At 36.1% G+C, this 18,071-nt stretch overlaps 3 protein-coding genes across 3 annotated transcripts; 1 reads left to right on the top strand and 2 right to left on the bottom strand.

Moving 5' to 3' along the window:
* Positions 1–4,593: 4,593 nt before the first annotated feature.
* LOC136218432 (photosynthetic NDH subunit of lumenal location 2, chloroplastic) lies at positions 4,594–5,426 on the bottom strand. The gene is made up of 2 exons (XM_066005288.1): positions 4,873–5,426; positions 4,594–4,795 (listed from the first exon to the last, which is right to left on the bottom strand). Exons 1-2 carry the CDS (start codon positions 5,368–5,370, stop codon positions 4,697–4,699), a joined length of 597 nt encoding a protein of 198 aa, XP_065861360.1. The 5' UTR covers positions 5,371–5,426; the 3' UTR covers positions 4,594–4,696.
* Positions 5,427–8,735: 3,309 nt separating this feature from the next.
* LOC136218431 (2-hydroxy-palmitic acid dioxygenase mpo1-like) lies at positions 8,736–14,305 on the top strand. The gene is made up of 4 exons (XM_066005287.1): positions 8,736–9,300; positions 13,726–13,788; positions 13,868–13,939; positions 14,025–14,305. The coding sequence occupies exons 1-4, from the start codon at positions 8,950–8,952 to the stop codon at positions 14,139–14,141; spliced, it is 603 nt and encodes a 200-aa protein (XP_065861359.1). The 5' UTR covers positions 8,736–8,949; the 3' UTR covers positions 14,142–14,305.
* A 439-nt stretch (positions 14,306–14,744) lies between these two features.
* Positions 14,745–16,931, bottom strand: LOC136218430 (cytochrome P450 704B1). The gene is made up of 6 exons (XM_066005286.1): positions 16,446–16,931; positions 16,118–16,333; positions 15,745–16,044; positions 15,284–15,670; positions 15,005–15,205; positions 14,745–14,924 (listed from the first exon to the last, which is right to left on the bottom strand). Exons 1-6 carry the CDS (start codon positions 16,770–16,772, stop codon positions 14,745–14,747), a joined length of 1,611 nt encoding a protein of 536 aa, XP_065861358.1. The 5' UTR covers positions 16,773–16,931.
* Between the last annotated feature and the right edge of the window lie 1,140 nt (positions 16,932–18,071).

Raw genomic sequence — 18,071 nt, 5'->3', positions numbered from 1 at the left:
TGGGCCTTGAACTATTGCAAGCCACGCACTCATGTTTGTAGCTTGAATAAAGTTTTTCATCCTATTTTTCCAAAATGTATAGTTTGAACCGAAAAACAAGGGAGGCCGACTAATTGACAATCCCTTAGGGAGTATCTGTGTTGTTTGATTTCCTGGAAGGAAACGAGTGCTGTTCTCAGCCATTTATCGGGATCAGCTCAAGATAGTTATATCTTTGAGTAGTGAGCTACTGAGCTCTGATACCACTTGTTGGTCCCGTGTGATTAGTTCTAAGGGGGGGTTAGGAACTAATGTAACTTTTTCGCTTAAGTATGCTGACTTAATCAATTCTTTAATTTACTTAACTTAGTTTAGGTCAGCACGGTCGAGAGATGTAAGAAAGCTTTAGTCAGATGCTGACTAGAACTGTTTTACTTGTGAGTTGGGAATTAACACTTAAGGTCAGCTTCCAACTCAGCACCAAGATTACTCAGTGTCAACTTTTACAATTTATATCCTGAGCAATTTAATCAAGCAACACATAAATAGATATATTGGGAGAGAGTTAGAAATTACTCTGCACGACTTATCCTGGTTCGGCAATCGGCAAAGGATCCAAGAATGAACTTGTCCTTTTATAGTTGAAGTCTGTAGCTCTAATGATTTAAATCTGGAATTATCCGTTGGATTCAAACAGATCTATTGCGTCATTGTTCTGGTCAGCTTCAGATTTACAGGCCACTCCTGTCGTCTGAAATTCGCAGGCGTCAGGCTTGTCTTCTTCCCGCAGGTGTGTCTTCTAGTGCCAGTTTATCTTTTAGCTAACGGACAGTTGACCCATGCATCTCGAAATTGACTCTGTGCGTAATTCCAAGGTTTCTATTATTGGTGCAGACAGTTGTTGGATCTTGTCTTCTAGCAAACGGATCATTCGTGTTGTCCTGACGAACACTCAGCTTGACTGTATTGACGTTGCTTTTGTTCTTTGTTTCTGAGTCATATTCTTACTCAGCTTCCGTGGTCAGCTTCGTCTGCAAGCATTAGTTTAGAGGAAGACTTCTCTTCTTTAATACTGAGTTGCGTTCCACTCAGCTTCTTTTGTCAGCTTTATCTTTAAGTATTTATTCTGAAGATGACTTTTCTTCTATCATACTGAGTTCACTTCACTCAGCTTGTGTTGTGTTCTCATGCTGACTTCGTCATGCCTTACTTTTTGATTTTGTTTTCATTTATACTTATACTCAATATTGAACAAATATATTAATGCAATTAAATCAAAGAACTTAAATTTAATTGTCTCTTAATCATGGATTAACTTAAATAATTTTGTCAAATCAAAATCATGTGGAAAGGTGTTTCAACAACATTTACCTTCGCAGGCTTCGCAGTTTGCAAAAAATACGAAGTAGTATATAATATTAAAATCATAACAACAAAGTATTACAATAATAATTATAACATTATCAAAATTTACACTAAGATTGCAACAATAATTCAAGCCCTAAACCCTAAGCAATAATCATAACATTGGAGTGCTTCTAGGCTTTACAGGAGCAAGAAAAATCGGCAGCATCATAAAGAATGAATGACCTTTGGGAGGAAGTTTAGAAGCAAAAGGAACTAGAACATCCCAATCACCCCTCACTCTGATTGATGCCTTAGTCTTCACCATCTTCATCACATCTCAGTCACCACTCACTCTGATTGATGCCTTTGTATTCAAGATAAGAGGATCATTGTGATTGATGCTTTTGTATCCAACCTTCATAGAAATTAAGTCATTTTAGGGAAATAATGAAAAAAATGCTTCACAGAGAGAGAATCTGTGAAGTCTGCGAAGAAAAATTCAACTGAAAATGATGATTTTGCTTCGCAGAAAGCAAATCTACGAAGCATTTCGAAGAGAAAAAAACAAGCTAAAAAATGATGATTTTGTTTCGCAGGCTTCGCAGATTCGCTTTCTGCGAAGCAAAATCATCCTTTTTTAGGTGTATTTCTCTTTGCAGATTTTGCAAAATGTGACGCAAACTCATTTTGCGAAGCCATTTTCTGGAAAAGAGGAAGATGAAACAATAAATACTTACCTTATTTCTGCCTTTTGTCATTGAAATCGACAATAAACATATGATAAATGCAAAAAACATCGAATAACGATGCCTTGGATTCGCACAAGAAGAAAGAAACCAAGAGACAAAGAAGAAATAGGAAGATGAAGAACCATGCCTTCACAAAAACAAAGGGACAAAGAGAGGAAGAATAAACAGGATGATGAAGAAATTCTTGGTGATTCACACAATATAAAGGAAGGAGAAGATGAAACGATAGACAATAAGGGGAGATGAAACTGATAGACTTGAAGGGGGGAAGATGAAATGTTTGGGGTATTTTGGGTAAGTCATAAATATATAGTCTAGATAGGTAATGACTTGGGTAATTGGTCTAAATATGTAAATGAGCCTTCCATTTGACCCAATTTTATAATTTTCCATGAATTTATTCAATTAAGTGGTTTTTTAATTTATCAAACATGGCCAAGATTCCTAACGATTTTGACCAGTTGGACCTATAAAAAGCATGATTCGAGCTGTCTAAAGCTTATCCTTTCTTTTCTTTCTAAACTTTTATTCTCAATCAAGAGACTTATATTGCATCTTTGAATATAAAGCCGTTACGAGATGTTGTTGAAGAGGAAAATGGAAAGGACGGAGCCAGTTGGTACTTTAGAAACAATATGGTTGGACGAAGGGAAGTCCATCCAAATCGTTATGGAAATCCCAGAGCAACCTAAAGCAGATATAATGGCAACTTTAAAATCCAATGTTAATGCCTTTGCGTGGTGTCTTGAAGATGTAACAAGGGTATCCCCTAATCTCATGAAGCACTCTTTAAACGTCAACCCAGACGCCACTCCAGTCATTTAGAAAAAGCAGAATCACAGGATTGAGAAGCAAAAAGTCATTCAAGCCAAAGTAATAAAGCTTTTAGATTGTAATTACATTAAAGAGGTCATCTAGGCGAAGTGGGACTCTTTAAGAAACTTCACATTAATTTGACATTTACGGAGGCAGTTGAAAAAATGTCGGTTTATGCTAAGTTTCTTAAGTACATTATCTCTAAGAAGAGAAAGTGGGAGCAAAACGAAATGGTAACATTAGCTGAACAATGCTCCACCACATGATAAAAAAGTTGCCCCAAAAAATGAGAGATCGTTGGAGTTTTTCATCCCTTGTACTATATGGGATATGTCATTTTCTTGTGTTTTAAATATGATTTAGGGGCATCTATTAATTTTATGCCTCTTTTAATTTTCATGAAATTAAGGCTGGATGAACCGAGGCCAACAAATATGATGCTACAATTGGCAAACCGATCAATAGCCCGCCCTAAGGTCATAGTGGAGGATGTGGTTGTCAAGGTGGACAAGTTTTTATTTCCCACTGATTTTGTAGTGACAAACATGTCGGAGGATGATATGGTGCCTATTCTCATAGGTAGGCCATCCCTCACGACCGCTTGGGAACTCATCGATGTCTAAGATGGTAACCTTATTTTAAAGTTGCAAGATGAAAAGGTAATGTTTAACATGTATGATGCTATTCATTACCCTAAACATGAGATGGAATCTTGCAATTTTCCTGATCACATTGACGAGGTTGTGGATGAGGTATGTGTAGGGCACCACAAGAACCAACCCAAGAGGAGCTAAGCGTGGTGGATTGGCAATATTTGGGTTCTAGTAAGTAGGCTCAAGGTTGGGCCGAGAAAAGAAGGGGAAAGAGTCTCTTTGTTTATGAAGCCAAACGAGCCTAGACCGAGAAATTCAAGCTATTGTGACTATAAATATGTGCGAGATTTGGTCCAAGATGTAGGTATGAAAGATGCAACAATAGTGCAAAGTCCTTTTCCAAGTGGTGTGCAGTTTGATGACACGATATAACTATATGAAAGTCCATATAAATATAGGAGATTGGTGGGATGTTTTTTGTACTCAGACCTTAGCATAGGGTACATTACACAACCACTTCATGTTTTGTAATATCTAAAAGGGACATCAGGTTTGAGGCTTTTCTATTCTTCATGGTTTGAGTTCAAATTGAATGGATATTGTGACTCAAATTTGGGGCATTGTGAAATCACTCAAAGATCATTCTTTATTGTTATGAAAGTCGAAGAAATAGGGCACTGTTACAAAATCATCTACAAATCAGATTATTGAGGAACGTATATAGGTTATTTATCTCTTTAGAGAGCTTGATATCAAACCTGGTTTGCCAATTCTGTTACATTGCGAAATCAACTACGTACATATTTTTCATGAGCAAGGGAAGCATGTGATGGAGGTTTTTTTTAGCGAAGGATAGACAATGAGAGGTGGGGATGGGGATTATATATATGTGAGCAAGAGATATATGGAGGTTTTTTTTAGCGAAGGATAGACAATGAGAGGTGGGGATGGGGATTATATATATGTGAGCAAGAGATATGGAGAGGAGTGGTTTGATCGCAAAAGATATGCATGGGGTGTGGAGAGGAAAGAGAAAATGTTGTGTGAGTGATGAAAGAAGAAATTAGTCTAATATATCATGAAAGAAGAAATTGAAAAGAGAAGATATATAGTTGGAATGAGCACTTCATTTAAGGCCTTAAATTTAAGTCTAAGAGAGAGAGATCTTGTATCTAGAAAAACAAAAACAAAAGGAAATGAATATATCCTATCCTATGCGAGAAAAGCCACAACATCATCTATGGATTTGAGGGTCTTCTCGTAGTATAGATAAGATTCATAGACCTTGGGAGTTCGAACAAATTCATCCAACTGCCAAAAACATAAACAAATAATTAATGAAATCATTAGAAGATAATAAGTAAATGAGAAAGAAGATAGATAGGTACCTTAGACATATTGTGAACCAAATCATTAGCCAAGTCGACATAATCCTTCCGTCTTTGTTTAGGCAAAGTAGAGATAGCAATATTCAAATCTTTAGAAAGATAAGATTGCTTAACCCTTATATAGAAGATAACATACCTCCATGACATAGTATCTAACATGTGCCTAAGAGCATGTAAACCCTCTGCTGTTTGTGTTATTCTTTCAACAGAAGCTTCTGGAGATAGATCTGGTTCGAAGAACTTCTCCCATATGAATGAACGAACTCCCCACTTCTCAGCCTCAGCCTCAGCCTCAGCCAATGCCACTCCCACTGGATTATGACTTACTGCTAATAAACACGTGCTTGATATTACTATTCTTCTCGAACTGGAACTGGAACTGGAACTGGAACTGGACCTCCAATCAAGGGATGCTTTCACGGGATTCTGTAGTAGACTTACAGTTGGTGTAGTGTATCCGAGGCTCTTCATTTTCTTTTCTTTTCTTTTCTTTTTCATTCACAAATAAGAATACCAACTGCCTGCTGGATCATTTCTCCTATCGCTACCTTACTATTTTGCCATCTGTCAACCCTCCTTATCTTCTTCTCATTTTTTATTTCCTTTTTTTTACACTAAACCAAAATAACTCATATCTTTTTCATAATTTACATCAACACAACGTTAAATATTTTAATTTTTTTTAGAGTAAAGTTCAAATAAAACTCCTGTGGTTTTACTAATTTTCAAATAAAAAACTGTAGTTTACTTTTTGTCAAAACGATGACTGAGGTTTTCAATTTTACCAAAATAAGGACTTTTTCGATTGATACTATTAAAATCACCATTAACAACTTCAAAAATGACATATTTTAAGAACTACTAATATTTTAAGCAACTTTAATTCTTCAACTTTTTTATTTCGAGATTATTTAGATGATGTTTGGTAAAGAGAGAGAAAGTTAATGTTTAGAGAGAGAAAGTTCCAAAAAAGATGATTTTCTAAAATAAAAAATGTAGTTCCATAGAAAATATGACATTGAACAACTTTAATTCTTAAAAAATTTCATTTTCAGGTCGTTAAAGATAGTTTTAATAGCATTATTAAAAGTGTGAAACCTCAGTCATCGTTTTGACAAAAAGTAAACCACAATCATTTATCTGAAAATTAATGAAACCACAGAGGTTTTATTTGAACTTTCCCCTTTTTTTATTAGATATTGTTTTTTTTATATATATAATTTATCCAATTCATCGGTTCGAGATTTTTCGAACATCTTTTAAGTGGATTATCTCCTAATTAAAATTGAAATCTCTATTTTAAGTCATCTCAAATCTTTAAGTCAGTCTTAATTAGTTTATTAGATTTTGTTTTTAATTATATATGAATTGAATTAATATTATATATATATATATATATTAATTAGTATATTATAAAATTTTAAAAAGTTATCTAGTTTTTTTTATATATATAAAATGAAGGGATTATTCCATAATAATCTAAATATGGATATAGTTTTAACGCTTACTTTTTGAAGAACAGATCACCACAATCTTTTATTACTAACCATGGATCACTTGAAATTAGGAGATGAAAATGATAAGTCCACAAACTAATAGCAAATGACTAAGATAGATAGGGAGTTAGAAGGAGGCAATTAATTTGTCTCTGTTAGCCTAGATAGGGAGCTTATGAGATTAGCGTTTTAGCTGGTTTAAGCTATCTATTTATAGCTTAAAGATTAGGAAAAACATCCAAGCCCTAATCCTTCATCTCTTTAATTAGATGGATCTGACTCATTACTATTACGAACGTAACTATCATTCGGTCTACGACCCGAATAATCCTAACATCTCACACTCGCACGTAATGGAACAAAGTTCAACTCTCTTCTCAATCTCATTCATACTTTATAAATAGTTCATGCGGTCGGTATACTATTAAGAGCTTCTAGTTTTATACACCCGTTGGAGATATATAGCTGCTCGATGTGCATGTATCAAACTTGGAACTATACACTTGTTGGAGATATATAGCCCTTAATTTGAACATGTATAGTGTGTGCCTTATCCCAGATTTTGTATCACATCTATTGTAATAACTTTGATCTCTATAAATTTCCATTTTTTACAAATATGCATACGCACATAAGTGTCCGAACAGTGAAACACATGAACTCTAAGATGTGAATTCATGAATTCATAGATCTGATTCAAAATTGGTACCGGATTATTGGCACAATCTCTCCTAACCAACCACTTTAGGAGTGAATGTGCTTTGTTAGGAGTTTATTGTGGCAATCTTGTTGTAAATTTTGATGTTGTTGTGATTTTAATGTTGTTATTGTGGCAATCTTGTTGTAAATTTTGATAATGTTATGATTTTAATGTTAGAATCCGTTGTTGTTTGCCATTTTTTGTTATATACCACTTCGCGAATTAGCTTTACAACATATCAAGGCTTCGCATATACGAACTAAATTCATCAAGTAAACCAAAATTTAGCTTCGCAGGCTTCGCATATGCGAACAAATTTCATCAAGTAAACCAAACTTTAGCCAGGACCGGCCCTGGGCCTAGGCCAGGAGTGCACTGGCCTATGGCCCAAGGACGTAGGGGGCCCAAATTTAATTTTAGAAATATGTATATTTATAGAGTAAAAAATGAAATATTACATAAGTTAATAAGTATCTCAATGGTTAAAGCACATGAACTCATGTTCGATTCCCCATAATGGCAATTTATTTTTTTTCTCAGAAAACACATTTTAAAGATTAAGGTTTATAAATTAAGAGTCTATATATATTTACTAAGGTTAAGTTTTAAAGGATCCAAATAATTAATATTTTAAATTTAAAAGAGGTTTAATTGATTTTTAAATATAAATTAATGGTTAATTTAAGAATTAAGCATATATTTCATCGATTGGTTAATTTTTTTGGATGGAAAATTAATCGATTTGTTAATTTTTTATCACTTATGAAAATACTCTAATGGACAAATGTTATCAAATAATACCACATTAGCCAAATGATAAAATTTTGGATATCACATGAGCCAAATAGGGGTTTAATCTATAATTTAAAGAAATTGTGAAACATCTTTTTGATTTTGGATAAACAATTATATTTAATGAACATAATAATACGTACCATATAATTATTGATGAAATACTTTTTTGTTTATTTTTTTGAAAGAAAAATACTTTTTTGTTTATAATGTATTGAAATTTATTTTAAATTTTTTTACATAATTTTTTTTATTAAAATGGTCTTTATTTATTATTCCGCCTAGGGTCCCTAAAATATCAGGACCGGCCCTGACTTTAGCTTCGCATATAAACCCAAACATTTGTTTCGCAGGCTTCGCATAATATGAAATCTGCGAAATCAGACGGGAGGGAGTGAAACGCGCGTAAATATTGAGGGTATTATGAGAAAATCACACAAAATCAATCTAGATACGTAGTAGGTTGAGTAAATGGGCCTCTAATTTGACCCAGTTTTATAATTTTTTTTTTTTTTTTTTCAAAACTAACGCACATAAAAGCAAAGTATTATTTTCTGGTTTATTGGCATTGAAACAGGTGAATTTTACATTCGGTTTGGTTTGGGGTTAAATGAATATTAATCTGAAAATGACGTTAAATCAACGTTAGAAAGAATAAATTATTATTACGAAGAAAAATCCAGTATGAACCAAAAGGTGTCTTTATTTTTTTTAATGAAAAATTAAAGTTGCCCTATTATTAGAAGGTCAGGTGATGTCGCTCGCAGGATAAGTATTGCCTTAGGTGAATCTTTCACTACTTGTCTTGTTATCTTAACTTAACACATTACGCGCACAATTAGTCAAAATTAGCTATATAACCTTTCCATAGAATAATGGAACTTGAAAAGTCTCTTCTGATTTACAATTTTCTCTTCATCACTTTCCGTCCTCCTCCTCCTCCTCCTCCTCCTCCTCCTTTTCTATCCCAACAATCATGGGGCTACTTCTCAATTTCACGATGACGTATTTATGCTGACTTCTGATTCTCCTATCCTATCAAACAACCTTTTCAAGAAAATCCTTTTCTAATCTTCTCTTCTGTTCGTAATGGGAAAGGCTGGATTATTTGATTTAGAGAAGCTCTTTGCCTTCTATGGCTCGTACCATAGTAACCCCATGAATGTGCTCATTCACATGATATTTGTGTGGCCGATCTTATTCACTGCTATTCTCATTCTTTATTTCACACCTTCCCTTTTCAAACTTACCTTCTCTCTCTTTGGTCATAATGATGCGGTTCTCCTTTTCAATTTTGGATTCTTGTTTACTTTGATATATGCACTCTTTTATATCTGTCTTGATCCTAAAGCCGGTTCTTTTGCTGCTCTTCTTTGTGCCTTTTGTTGGGTTTCTACTAGTTTCCTCGCTAGATTGCTTGGCTTTTCTCTCGCTTGGAAGGTAAATTTTCCCCCTTCTTCTGTCATATTCAAAACAACCTTTTGTTTTACTGACTCAATATAATACAAACTAATTGTTTAGTATTTCCTTGTAATTTATGTTATGTGTACCTTCTAAATTTTATGTTCATCTTGTGAAAACAATCATTTATTATAGAATATGAATATTTGGGTCTTGCTTGTATTACTCACTTTGATGGTAGAAGTTGCCACGTTAGTACACTTACTATTAGTATTTTAGAAAGAAATTGAAACTAGATGAGATAAGAGAGAAGGAAGAGAAAAGAAAGAGAGGAAGATTCGAGAGAGAAAGGAATAATTTTGATAATTCATTGATAGATTGCAATACTAAAAGTATGACCATTGTACTCAGCTGAGGGCAACATAAGGTTACAAATACAGCTAGATTCTATAGCTGATAGCTACCTTCCAAAATAGGCTAACAATATGATTCTAAATGCAGAAAAAAAAGCTAGTAGAAGATAACAACTAGGGAAATAATAGACTAATAAATTAACTACTAACAGAATAACTAGAATCAATGGCACCCTGACTTGGCAAATAACCAATCAGTCTTTCTTGCGTTGGTACGTGACAATACCCCCGGGTGCATTCTTGTCCCCAAGAATGTATGATCTCCGGAAACTGAGTTGCTAGCATGGAATAGTCCTCCCACATAGCATCAACGGGAGATAGATCGTACTAAGGAATCAGAAGTTGAGGCACAACCTTGCCATCCACTATAGCATTCTTGGAATTGATCACCTTTAAAGGCTAAATTACCGTCAGGCCATCCTCAATAGGAGGTAGTGTAGTCAAAGGGACTTCTGAGGGTCTGGTTTCTTCTGAAGTAAGGACATATGGAAAATTGAATGGACCCTATAATTAGGAGGAAGTTGAAGCTTGCTACCTTCCCAACCTTGGCCAACACTCTAATACTTGGCTAAGAGTTTTGGAAGCTCCTAACTACTATAGTAGACTGTTTGTAGGGTTGGAGCTTAAGGAACACCTAATCACCAATTTGAAATTCCATGTCAGGTCTATGCCTATCTGCAAACTATTTCATGTGGTTTTGTGCTTGAGTGAGGTAGTCTTTGAGGGCCAAATTCATCTCCTGTTTGGCCTGGAGAACGTCTTCCACTGTTGCTACAGTAGAGTCATTAATTGGCAAGACCGACAGCTGTGGGCTTACCCCATATAAGGCTTGAAAGGGGGTCATTTCAAGTGAACTGTGATAACTACAGTTATATTAATACTCAGCTAACCCCAACCACTCAGCCTATTTCCTTGGAGTTAATAAACACATACTCCTAAAGTATCTTTCGAGGCATTTATTCAATCTTTCAGTCTGTCCATCAATCTGAGGATGATAAGCCCTACTGAGTAGCAGTAGAGTGTCCAGAAGTTTCATTAGCTCTCTCCAGAAGATCCGTGTGAAAATCATGTCCTTGTCTGAGAAAATGGCTCGAGGCATACCATGTGGTTTGAATACATTGTCAAGAAAGGCCTTAGCTACAGTGGCCACAAAAAAAGGGATGGGTGAGTGGTAGAAAATGACCACTTTTGGTGAATTTGTCCACAACTACCAAAATCGTGTCATAACCTGCAGACTTAGGGAGTCCTACAAAGTCCATGTTAATGTCTTTCCATGTTGAGTCTGGAACTGTTAAGGGGTGAAGTATCTCTGGGTAGGGGGCATGGGATTCTATTCGCCTCTGTTGGCAGACTGAACCTCCTTGAAATTTGCTTGCAATCCTCTACAGTTTTTCTGCTGTCGCCTCAGATCTGTCATGGAATTGAGCAGTGAGCTCTTTGAGCTGTTGTTCTAACGCTTCCATAGCTGCCTTGGCTTGTTGAGTTGCTGCTTCTAGTTTTCTTGTAGGGTTTGTTTACCATTCACAAAATGCCCAGAGGAAAGGATCTCTTATACGAATAGATGAGATAACAGAGAAGGAAGGGAACAGAAAGAGAGGAAGACTGGAGAGAGAAATGAATGATTTTGATAATTTATTGATAGATTGCAATAGCAATAGTATGACCTTAAAAGCAGTTATACTCAGTTGAGGTCAGCGGGAGGTTACTAATACAGCTAGATTCTACAGCTGACATAACAACCTAGCTACCGTCCAAAATAGGCTAACAATATGATTCTAAATGCAGAACAGAATAAATCAGCTAGTAGAAGATAACAGCTAAGCAAATAATAGAATAACAAATTAACTACTAACAGAATAACTGTCTCCCTAACTTGGCAAATAACCAATTAGTCCTTCTAATATTTGGCAACACATTTGATCATGTTTTGCCTTTTTAACCTTCTTTTGCTTATATGGTGAGTATAACTTGTTCTTTTACTGTTTGCATCGTCAATTGGGTGGTGGATATTGAAGTTTCCATAATTAGTTATAAATATGCACAGTTTAGCCGTATATCACACCACTTTAATTTTCCATTCTTATTTAAGTGTTTTCTAGTTATCTGTTCCTGCTAGTAGTGTTTGAGGTTTTACTACTCTCTAGTTTTTTTAGATTTAATTCTAAGCTGGGGAGAAAAACTGGTTATGGTCTTGTCAGCATCACAAGATCCCGAGTTCTGTTCTTCATTCTAAATCATGTACCTTTTCCCTTGTAACATCCAGCTACAACATCAAATCCAGCATCTAATAGTTATTCTTAACATTCTGATTTAACTCGTATGAAACTTGCAACCCTGGTCGTTTCCAAATCTTTAGTCCCAAACTTGGAAGCAAGCTCTCACGAAGAAAGTTGTGTGTGCTGCCCAAATCGACCAACACTGAAACACTAACACCTGATATCTTCGCTAGTATCTGCATGGTAGGAGAATTGCAGGTTCTGCTAATGGCATTTAGAGAAATCTCAAGATCTTCTATCGTCTCTTCCTCTTCATTATCTGAATCTACTACCTCAATCCAGAATAACCGCTTGCATTTATGTCCCTGTGTATAAGATTCATCACAATTATGACACATTCCTTTGGCCCTCCTTTCACACATTTGTGCTCGTGTCAGCTTCTTGAAAAATGGCGTGGAAGAGCGCAATTTACTACCACCTCCCATTGATTTGACAATTTATTCCCCACCTCTTGCAACCATGTTCTTGCTAGTGGAGATAACAGTTTCGCTTCTGTTAGATTTGGGGATGGACAAGTTTGTGTTGGATTGCGAGGCTAAGGTTGATTGTGAGATTCTTTGCTTATGTTCTAATGTCCGAGCCATTTTCATAGCAATTCCGAGGTTACTTGGCTGTTGCAACTCAACATCAATCCGGAGTTCTTCTTTCAACCCAACGCTAGAAAGATTCACTTGTTGGTGAGGAAGAAGTCTTGAAGTCCAAGCTAATAATGATTGGAATTGTCGTTGATACTCTTCGACTGAACTAAACTGCTTGAAGTTGGCTAATTCTCCCAAGGGATTATTACTAATAGCTGGCCCAAACCTCACATGAAAAAACTCCTTAAATCGCCCCCAATTTAGTTCTGCCTCCTCCTGCTCAATTTGATCAAACCATAGTTGGGTGTCACCCAATCGATGGAATGCAGCTAGGCTCACCTTATCTCCTTCAGCAGTTTTTTTATTGATGAAGAATTTATCGCACCTTTTCAGCCACCCTAAAGGGTCATCAGTACCATCATAGGTCGGAAATTCTATCTTGGAATAACGAGGTACCATAGATCCTCCTGTCTGTGGTTCAGGTCTGCCACCTAAACCCGAGTTTCCGTTCCTGCCAGGAATTACATTGTTTTGTCCCTCTATATTATTGCTGCTGGATCCCTCTCTTTCTCCTGAATTGAAACTGATACTTCTGCAATTTGTTCCTCCAGTGCACGTTGACGAGACGACATTTGTTCCATGATGCCAAATTTTGCGTGTCACCCATGGCGCCAAGCTCTGATACCAAGTTGTTACGAACCTTGTTGTAGGATCTAGTCACAGGTCTAGACACAAAAGAACTCTTCTTCGAATCTATATTGAATTGACAAAGGCAGACTCATTGACAGAGCCCCTCTCTAATTCTGAATTTAGAGAATAAAAATTGATATCTTATTGAATAGAAAAACCTTTATTTATAGGCTGCATACAAGAGAATTCTAGATCCTAAATTATAGGGATAATTATATCACCCATAAATTATAGGAATCAAGACTAACAATCAAAGGAAACAAAATAATGTCTGAAATAACATAAGCAAATAAATTTAAATTCTGGAATTGGAAATTAATTAATAGGAAAGTAATTAGGCTGAATTTCTTCTTTCTTTGGTAATGCCTTCCAATAAAGGCGTCTGTATCACAGAAATTATATTATGCTAGAGCCACTAAGCATACATGTTATGGTTGCATAAAAAAGTGCAAGAAGACATTAATCAAATCACAGTGCATTTAATTTGAATTACACAACATTTTACAGGTTGTTCTAGTAGCTCAAATTGTTTGTTGGGCTGGACAGTTCATTGGCCATGGGGTCTTTGAGGTAACTTATTTTATATATGCAAGTTTGTCAATACCTATTGCAATGTACAATAATTTGTCTGAGAGTTGAAATCCTCCAGAAACGGGCGCCAGCTCTTTTGGACAACCTCACTCAAGCCCTTGTAATGGCTCCTTTCTTTGTCCTCCTCGAGGTAATTTCTTACAACTTTAGCTTTCATGGGCCATTGGCACTTCCTATCTGATGACTAGTTAATACTTTTGCGTTTTGTTCTTCAGGCTCTTCAAATCTTCTTTGGTTATGAGCCATATCCAGGGTTTCATGTTAATGTTCAAGCAAAGATTCAAGATCAAATCAGGGAGTGGCAAGAGGAGAAGCAGAAGTTGCTAGTTTAATTTGAAGAGGAGACTGCGATCAACGTTATGGATTTCTATACATCATGTTACTGTAAGAAATGAGGATAAACTATGTTGTACATACATTTCTGTAAGAGAATATGCTTCAGAACAATGAAGATGATCATACAAGGTTTACTAATAGCTATTGTTTCTCTGTGTTCTGCTTTTTCCCTGGATTAAACTTCCTCATAATGCAGAAAATGTTCAACTTACTTCTGCTAAATTGATAGTGGAATGAGATGTTTTAGGGAAAAACAATACTTTCGGCTCTTAGACTTTGATATGGTGAGATTTGGCCCTTGAACTTTGTTTTTGTTTTTTTATGGCAGTTCCGTCCATTAAGGATACATTTTATTGATATCAATGTTCAGGGGCTAAATCTCTTTTACTCAAAGTTCAGGGGCTGAAAGTCAGAATATTGTTTTTGGCCAATATTTTTAGGGCTGTGCTAGTCAAAGACTGAAAAAGATACAGATAGTATACGGGTAACAACTTGTTTTTTTGTTGGAACGATTTATTGCTTTGTTTGAAATTGTTTCCATATGAAATGATATATAGCATACATCACTAGAAAAACATGATTGACATTACATATGCATCTTATGATCGCCTGGCTACTCTGAGCTTCAAGCCATGTGCCATTGATAGAGTTGTCATCATCCTGTATTTCACTGGATGATTTGGCAACAGCTTGAATGTGAAGAATCTACAGAGTATGGCGAGTGTCATCTTCATCTGGAGATATGCAGAGTCTTTACCAAGGCATATCCTCGGTCCAGCCTGTACAAGGTATAAAGTAACAAAAGATTCAGTATATGCATAGTTGTTTTGTTTACAAGTGTTAAATCTCCTTTGCTTACTTGAAATGCAGTGAACTTGAACGGCGATGCATTCTGAAAGCAACCATCTTTGAGCCATCTCTCAGGCTTAAATGAAGCTGCATCGGGTCCCCAGTTATATTCCATTCTTCCCATTGAATATGGAACATAAGTTACCATTCCTCCTGCCTTCACTTTGGTTCCATCAGGTAATATATCATCCTCCACGATCCCCTTTGGGTCCTATGTTCACTCACTATTAGCTTTACTTAATCTGTCTAGTTTATACATACTAGTCATTGATTAATTTAAGACATTTACCTGAGGAACTGCTGGGTACAACCGAAGTGTTTCTGTTATTACTGCATGCAGATAATATAATTTGCTCAATGAATCATAAGTCAAAAGACCAGCATATTGCATTAGTCTTTGAGTAAACGATTCAGGATCATCCAAGTTAGATTGAAGCAGCGAAACGTTCTCTTCCTTTGCCCTATCTTCTTCGAGAGTTTTCAGTTCAGCATAGAGCTTCTCAGCAACGTCATTATGTGTCATTATCATGTATATTGCCCACGATAAAGTTGTTGCTGTTGTGTCTCGACCAGCTATTACAAAGTTGAGCACAACATCTCTGAGACTTTTCTCTGTCATATTGTTTTCCGGGTCTTCACCTAACTCAATGAACCTTGATAATATGTCATGTTTTACCTGATATATATATACATATAGATATTGGTTAGATAATGTATACTTGTTATATTATCATTGTGGCGGAGTAATACCTTGTTGCTGTTATTGCCTATCTTTCGAGCTTCTTCTACTTCTGCTTTCCTTGTGCGAATGACAGAGTAGGTGAAATCATCAATGGTTTTAATGCTCTTGTCAAGTAGAGCTTCTGATCCCACATTGAGGAATTTCTTTATTTTCCATAAGGGATCAATGAATCGAAGTGTGACGATGATATTTGCAATATCAAAAGCCTGAGCAAAGCAATTTTCAGGAAGATTGGGAGCCAATGATCCTATTTCTACTCCAAAACCAACTTTGCATATGGAATCCAAAGTCATTCTCATGAGCAGTGCCTGCAAGGGAAAACTCCTTACTAATTGTCATTCTGTTCAGATTGATATAAGTAAATACAACAACTTTATTCACCTGCATTTCTATATCTTGATTCTGGAAAGATGCATGACTAAGGATAGATGAGAGCTTCAAGGTATATTCCCTGAAAACTATGGTGCTGAAGTCCCTCAAATTCTTGGATGCAAACTCAAAACTAGCTGTCTTTCTTTGTTTCCTCCATAGTTCACCATCTACATTAAATATGCCATCTCCAAGTAGCACTTCCATATATGAGTGGTATGTCTCACCCTTCATTTCACATTAATTGCCACCATTACCAAACACACCAAAAATATGGATTTAAGACACTAAAAGAAAACAACAAACCAATGAATCCTAACAATTTCTGAAGAGTGATTACCTTAGGATAATTGGGGAAGTTGGTCTTAAGGACATGCTCAACATTAGCAGGATCTGCGATGTAAGTGTATGTTGTGAATGGCATAGGGACGACAACAGTTTTCAAGTGAGATAGATAATTAACAAGCCAATCGTGCATTCTATCATAATTGACAAGCTGCTCAATTGCTGCACCAAAAAGTGGCCATGTTTTTGGTCCTTTGTTGTTTCTCTGATTCCATCTATGGGCAAATATCCATGACACAATCGCACAACCTATTATCCACATTCCCATATTGTACCCTGAATCCTCTCCCATTGATCCTAATTGTTTCTTATGTGAATTCATAGCCCTTTATCAAAATTGTTTCTTTCTTATAACAAGTAAATAAAAAAAAGTTGGTTAAGAAACAGGTAAATAGTAAGATTATAAAAACCAATTCACCTTTTTGTTGCCCTTCACCTAATTAAACTTGATCTTAAAATATAGCATCAGATATGGTCACACAACTCGTCACTCATTTGATTAGGTATGTATTATCTTGAATATATCCCCAAAAGACTGCAAGTAATTTGCTTGTTTTGTCCATTTGAGCTTGATGATGCGAAGTGGAATTGGAATCTTTTATCGGAACAAGTGTAAAGGATCTTAATTTCACAAATTTTAAATACATAATTTCATTCCACAATAGAATCTTAGTACATGTATTCTAAATTGGTTCCAAAAAATGAGAAAAGGAACAGCTTGTTTGTATCTCCTGATCCTCCACTCCACATGTGCATTGCTTCCTAGACAGCACCCAATCATCCAACTGAAACAAACAAAGCATTTCTTAATTAAGGGTCTAATGTCTCATGGATCCATTAACATTTGTTGATGATGGAGCCTATATTCATCCAGTCAGTTTTAACACACCCTTTGGTGTAGATAGATAGGCTTATATGTGCCGGTGGCTTTCCAATAACCAGAAACAGTTGCTCTGTTAGGCCTCACACTCACTCCATTAAAAATGGAGAATATTTGGTTAAATCTGAGTATAAAGTTGCTTGTGGTGCTTTCATGGTAAAAGGCGGGGGAGGTTAAATCTGTGGGTGCAATTTGGGAGTCGGTACTTGGTTTTTCTAGGGGGTCGAAGGTCTGTGTCAATTAGAGGGTTTGGGTTAATTAATTTGGAAAATGCTACTGGTCGAAGTGCAGCACCTGCTACTGCGGTTGGGAGGACTGCTCCTCTTAGCACGGGTATGGCGGACTGTTGTTGGACATCTTGGGTCAGTGGCTATTCGGAGCTGGTTTCCAGGTCGGGGAGTTTGGGGAATCATATGCTCAAGCTGCACATGTTGGTTGCTGTGTTCCTCGAATGGTTGATTTTGGCACACATTTGGATGGGTTAGCAGGATCGACAAGTTATGGGATATCTCTGGATAATTCTATTTGGTTGCCTCCTGCTTCCAATATCTATCAAATGATGTGACTTTTTCGATTAAAACTTTTCCGGACTCTTTTGATACGGTGGTCAGGGATTGTAATGATTAGTTTCCACGGCTCTGCATGCTGAGTTATTAGTTATCCTCATTCGTTATGTGTGGTTCGTGATTATGGTTATCGTGTTGTTTTGGTTGCTTTTGATTCAACCTCGGCTATTTAATT

This window comes from Euphorbia lathyris, chromosome 2 (genome assembly GCF_963576675.1).
Source record: "Euphorbia lathyris chromosome 2, ddEupLath1.1, whole genome shotgun sequence".
In the NCBI taxonomy this organism is placed as follows: Eukaryota; Viridiplantae; Streptophyta; class Magnoliopsida; order Malpighiales; family Euphorbiaceae; genus Euphorbia; species Euphorbia lathyris.
The sequence above is the reverse complement of the archived record's forward strand: the minus strand, read 5'-3'. Positions and strand labels throughout refer to the sequence as shown.

Excerpts from the sequence above, each read along its gene's own strand:
- LOC136218431 (XM_066005287.1), top strand. The coding sequence starts at position 8,950 with ATGGGAAAGGCTGGATTATTTGATTTAGAGAAGCTCTTTGCCTTCTAT. Across the intron at positions 9,301-13,725 it reads GCTTTTCTCTCGCTTGGAAG|GTTGTTCTAGTAGCTCAAAT; the intron begins GTAAATTTTCCC and ends AACATTTTACAG. Across the intron at positions 13,789-13,867 it reads TTGGCCATGGGGTCTTTGAG|AAACGGGCGCCAGCTCTTTT; the intron begins GTAACTTATTTT and ends GAAATCCTCCAG.
- LOC136218430 (XM_066005286.1), bottom strand. The coding sequence starts at position 16,772 with ATGAATTCACATAAGAAACAATTAGGATCAATGGGAGAGGATTCAGGG. Across the intron at positions 16,045-16,117 it reads ATCAAGATATAGAAATGCAG|GCACTGCTCATGAGAATGAC; the intron begins GTGAATAAAGTT and ends TTTCCCTTGCAG. Across the intron at positions 15,671-15,744 it reads TAGGCAATAACAGCAACAAG|GTAAAACATGACATATTATC; the intron begins GTATTACTCCGC and ends TATATATATCAG.
- LOC136218432 (XM_066005288.1), bottom strand. The coding sequence starts at position 5,370 with ATGAAAAAGAAAAGAAAAGAAAAGAAAATGAAGAGCCTCGGATACACT. Across the intron at positions 4,796-4,872 it reads TGGTTCACAATATGTCTAAG|TTGGATGAATTTGTTCGAAC; the intron begins GTACCTATCTAT and ends TGTTTTTGGCAG.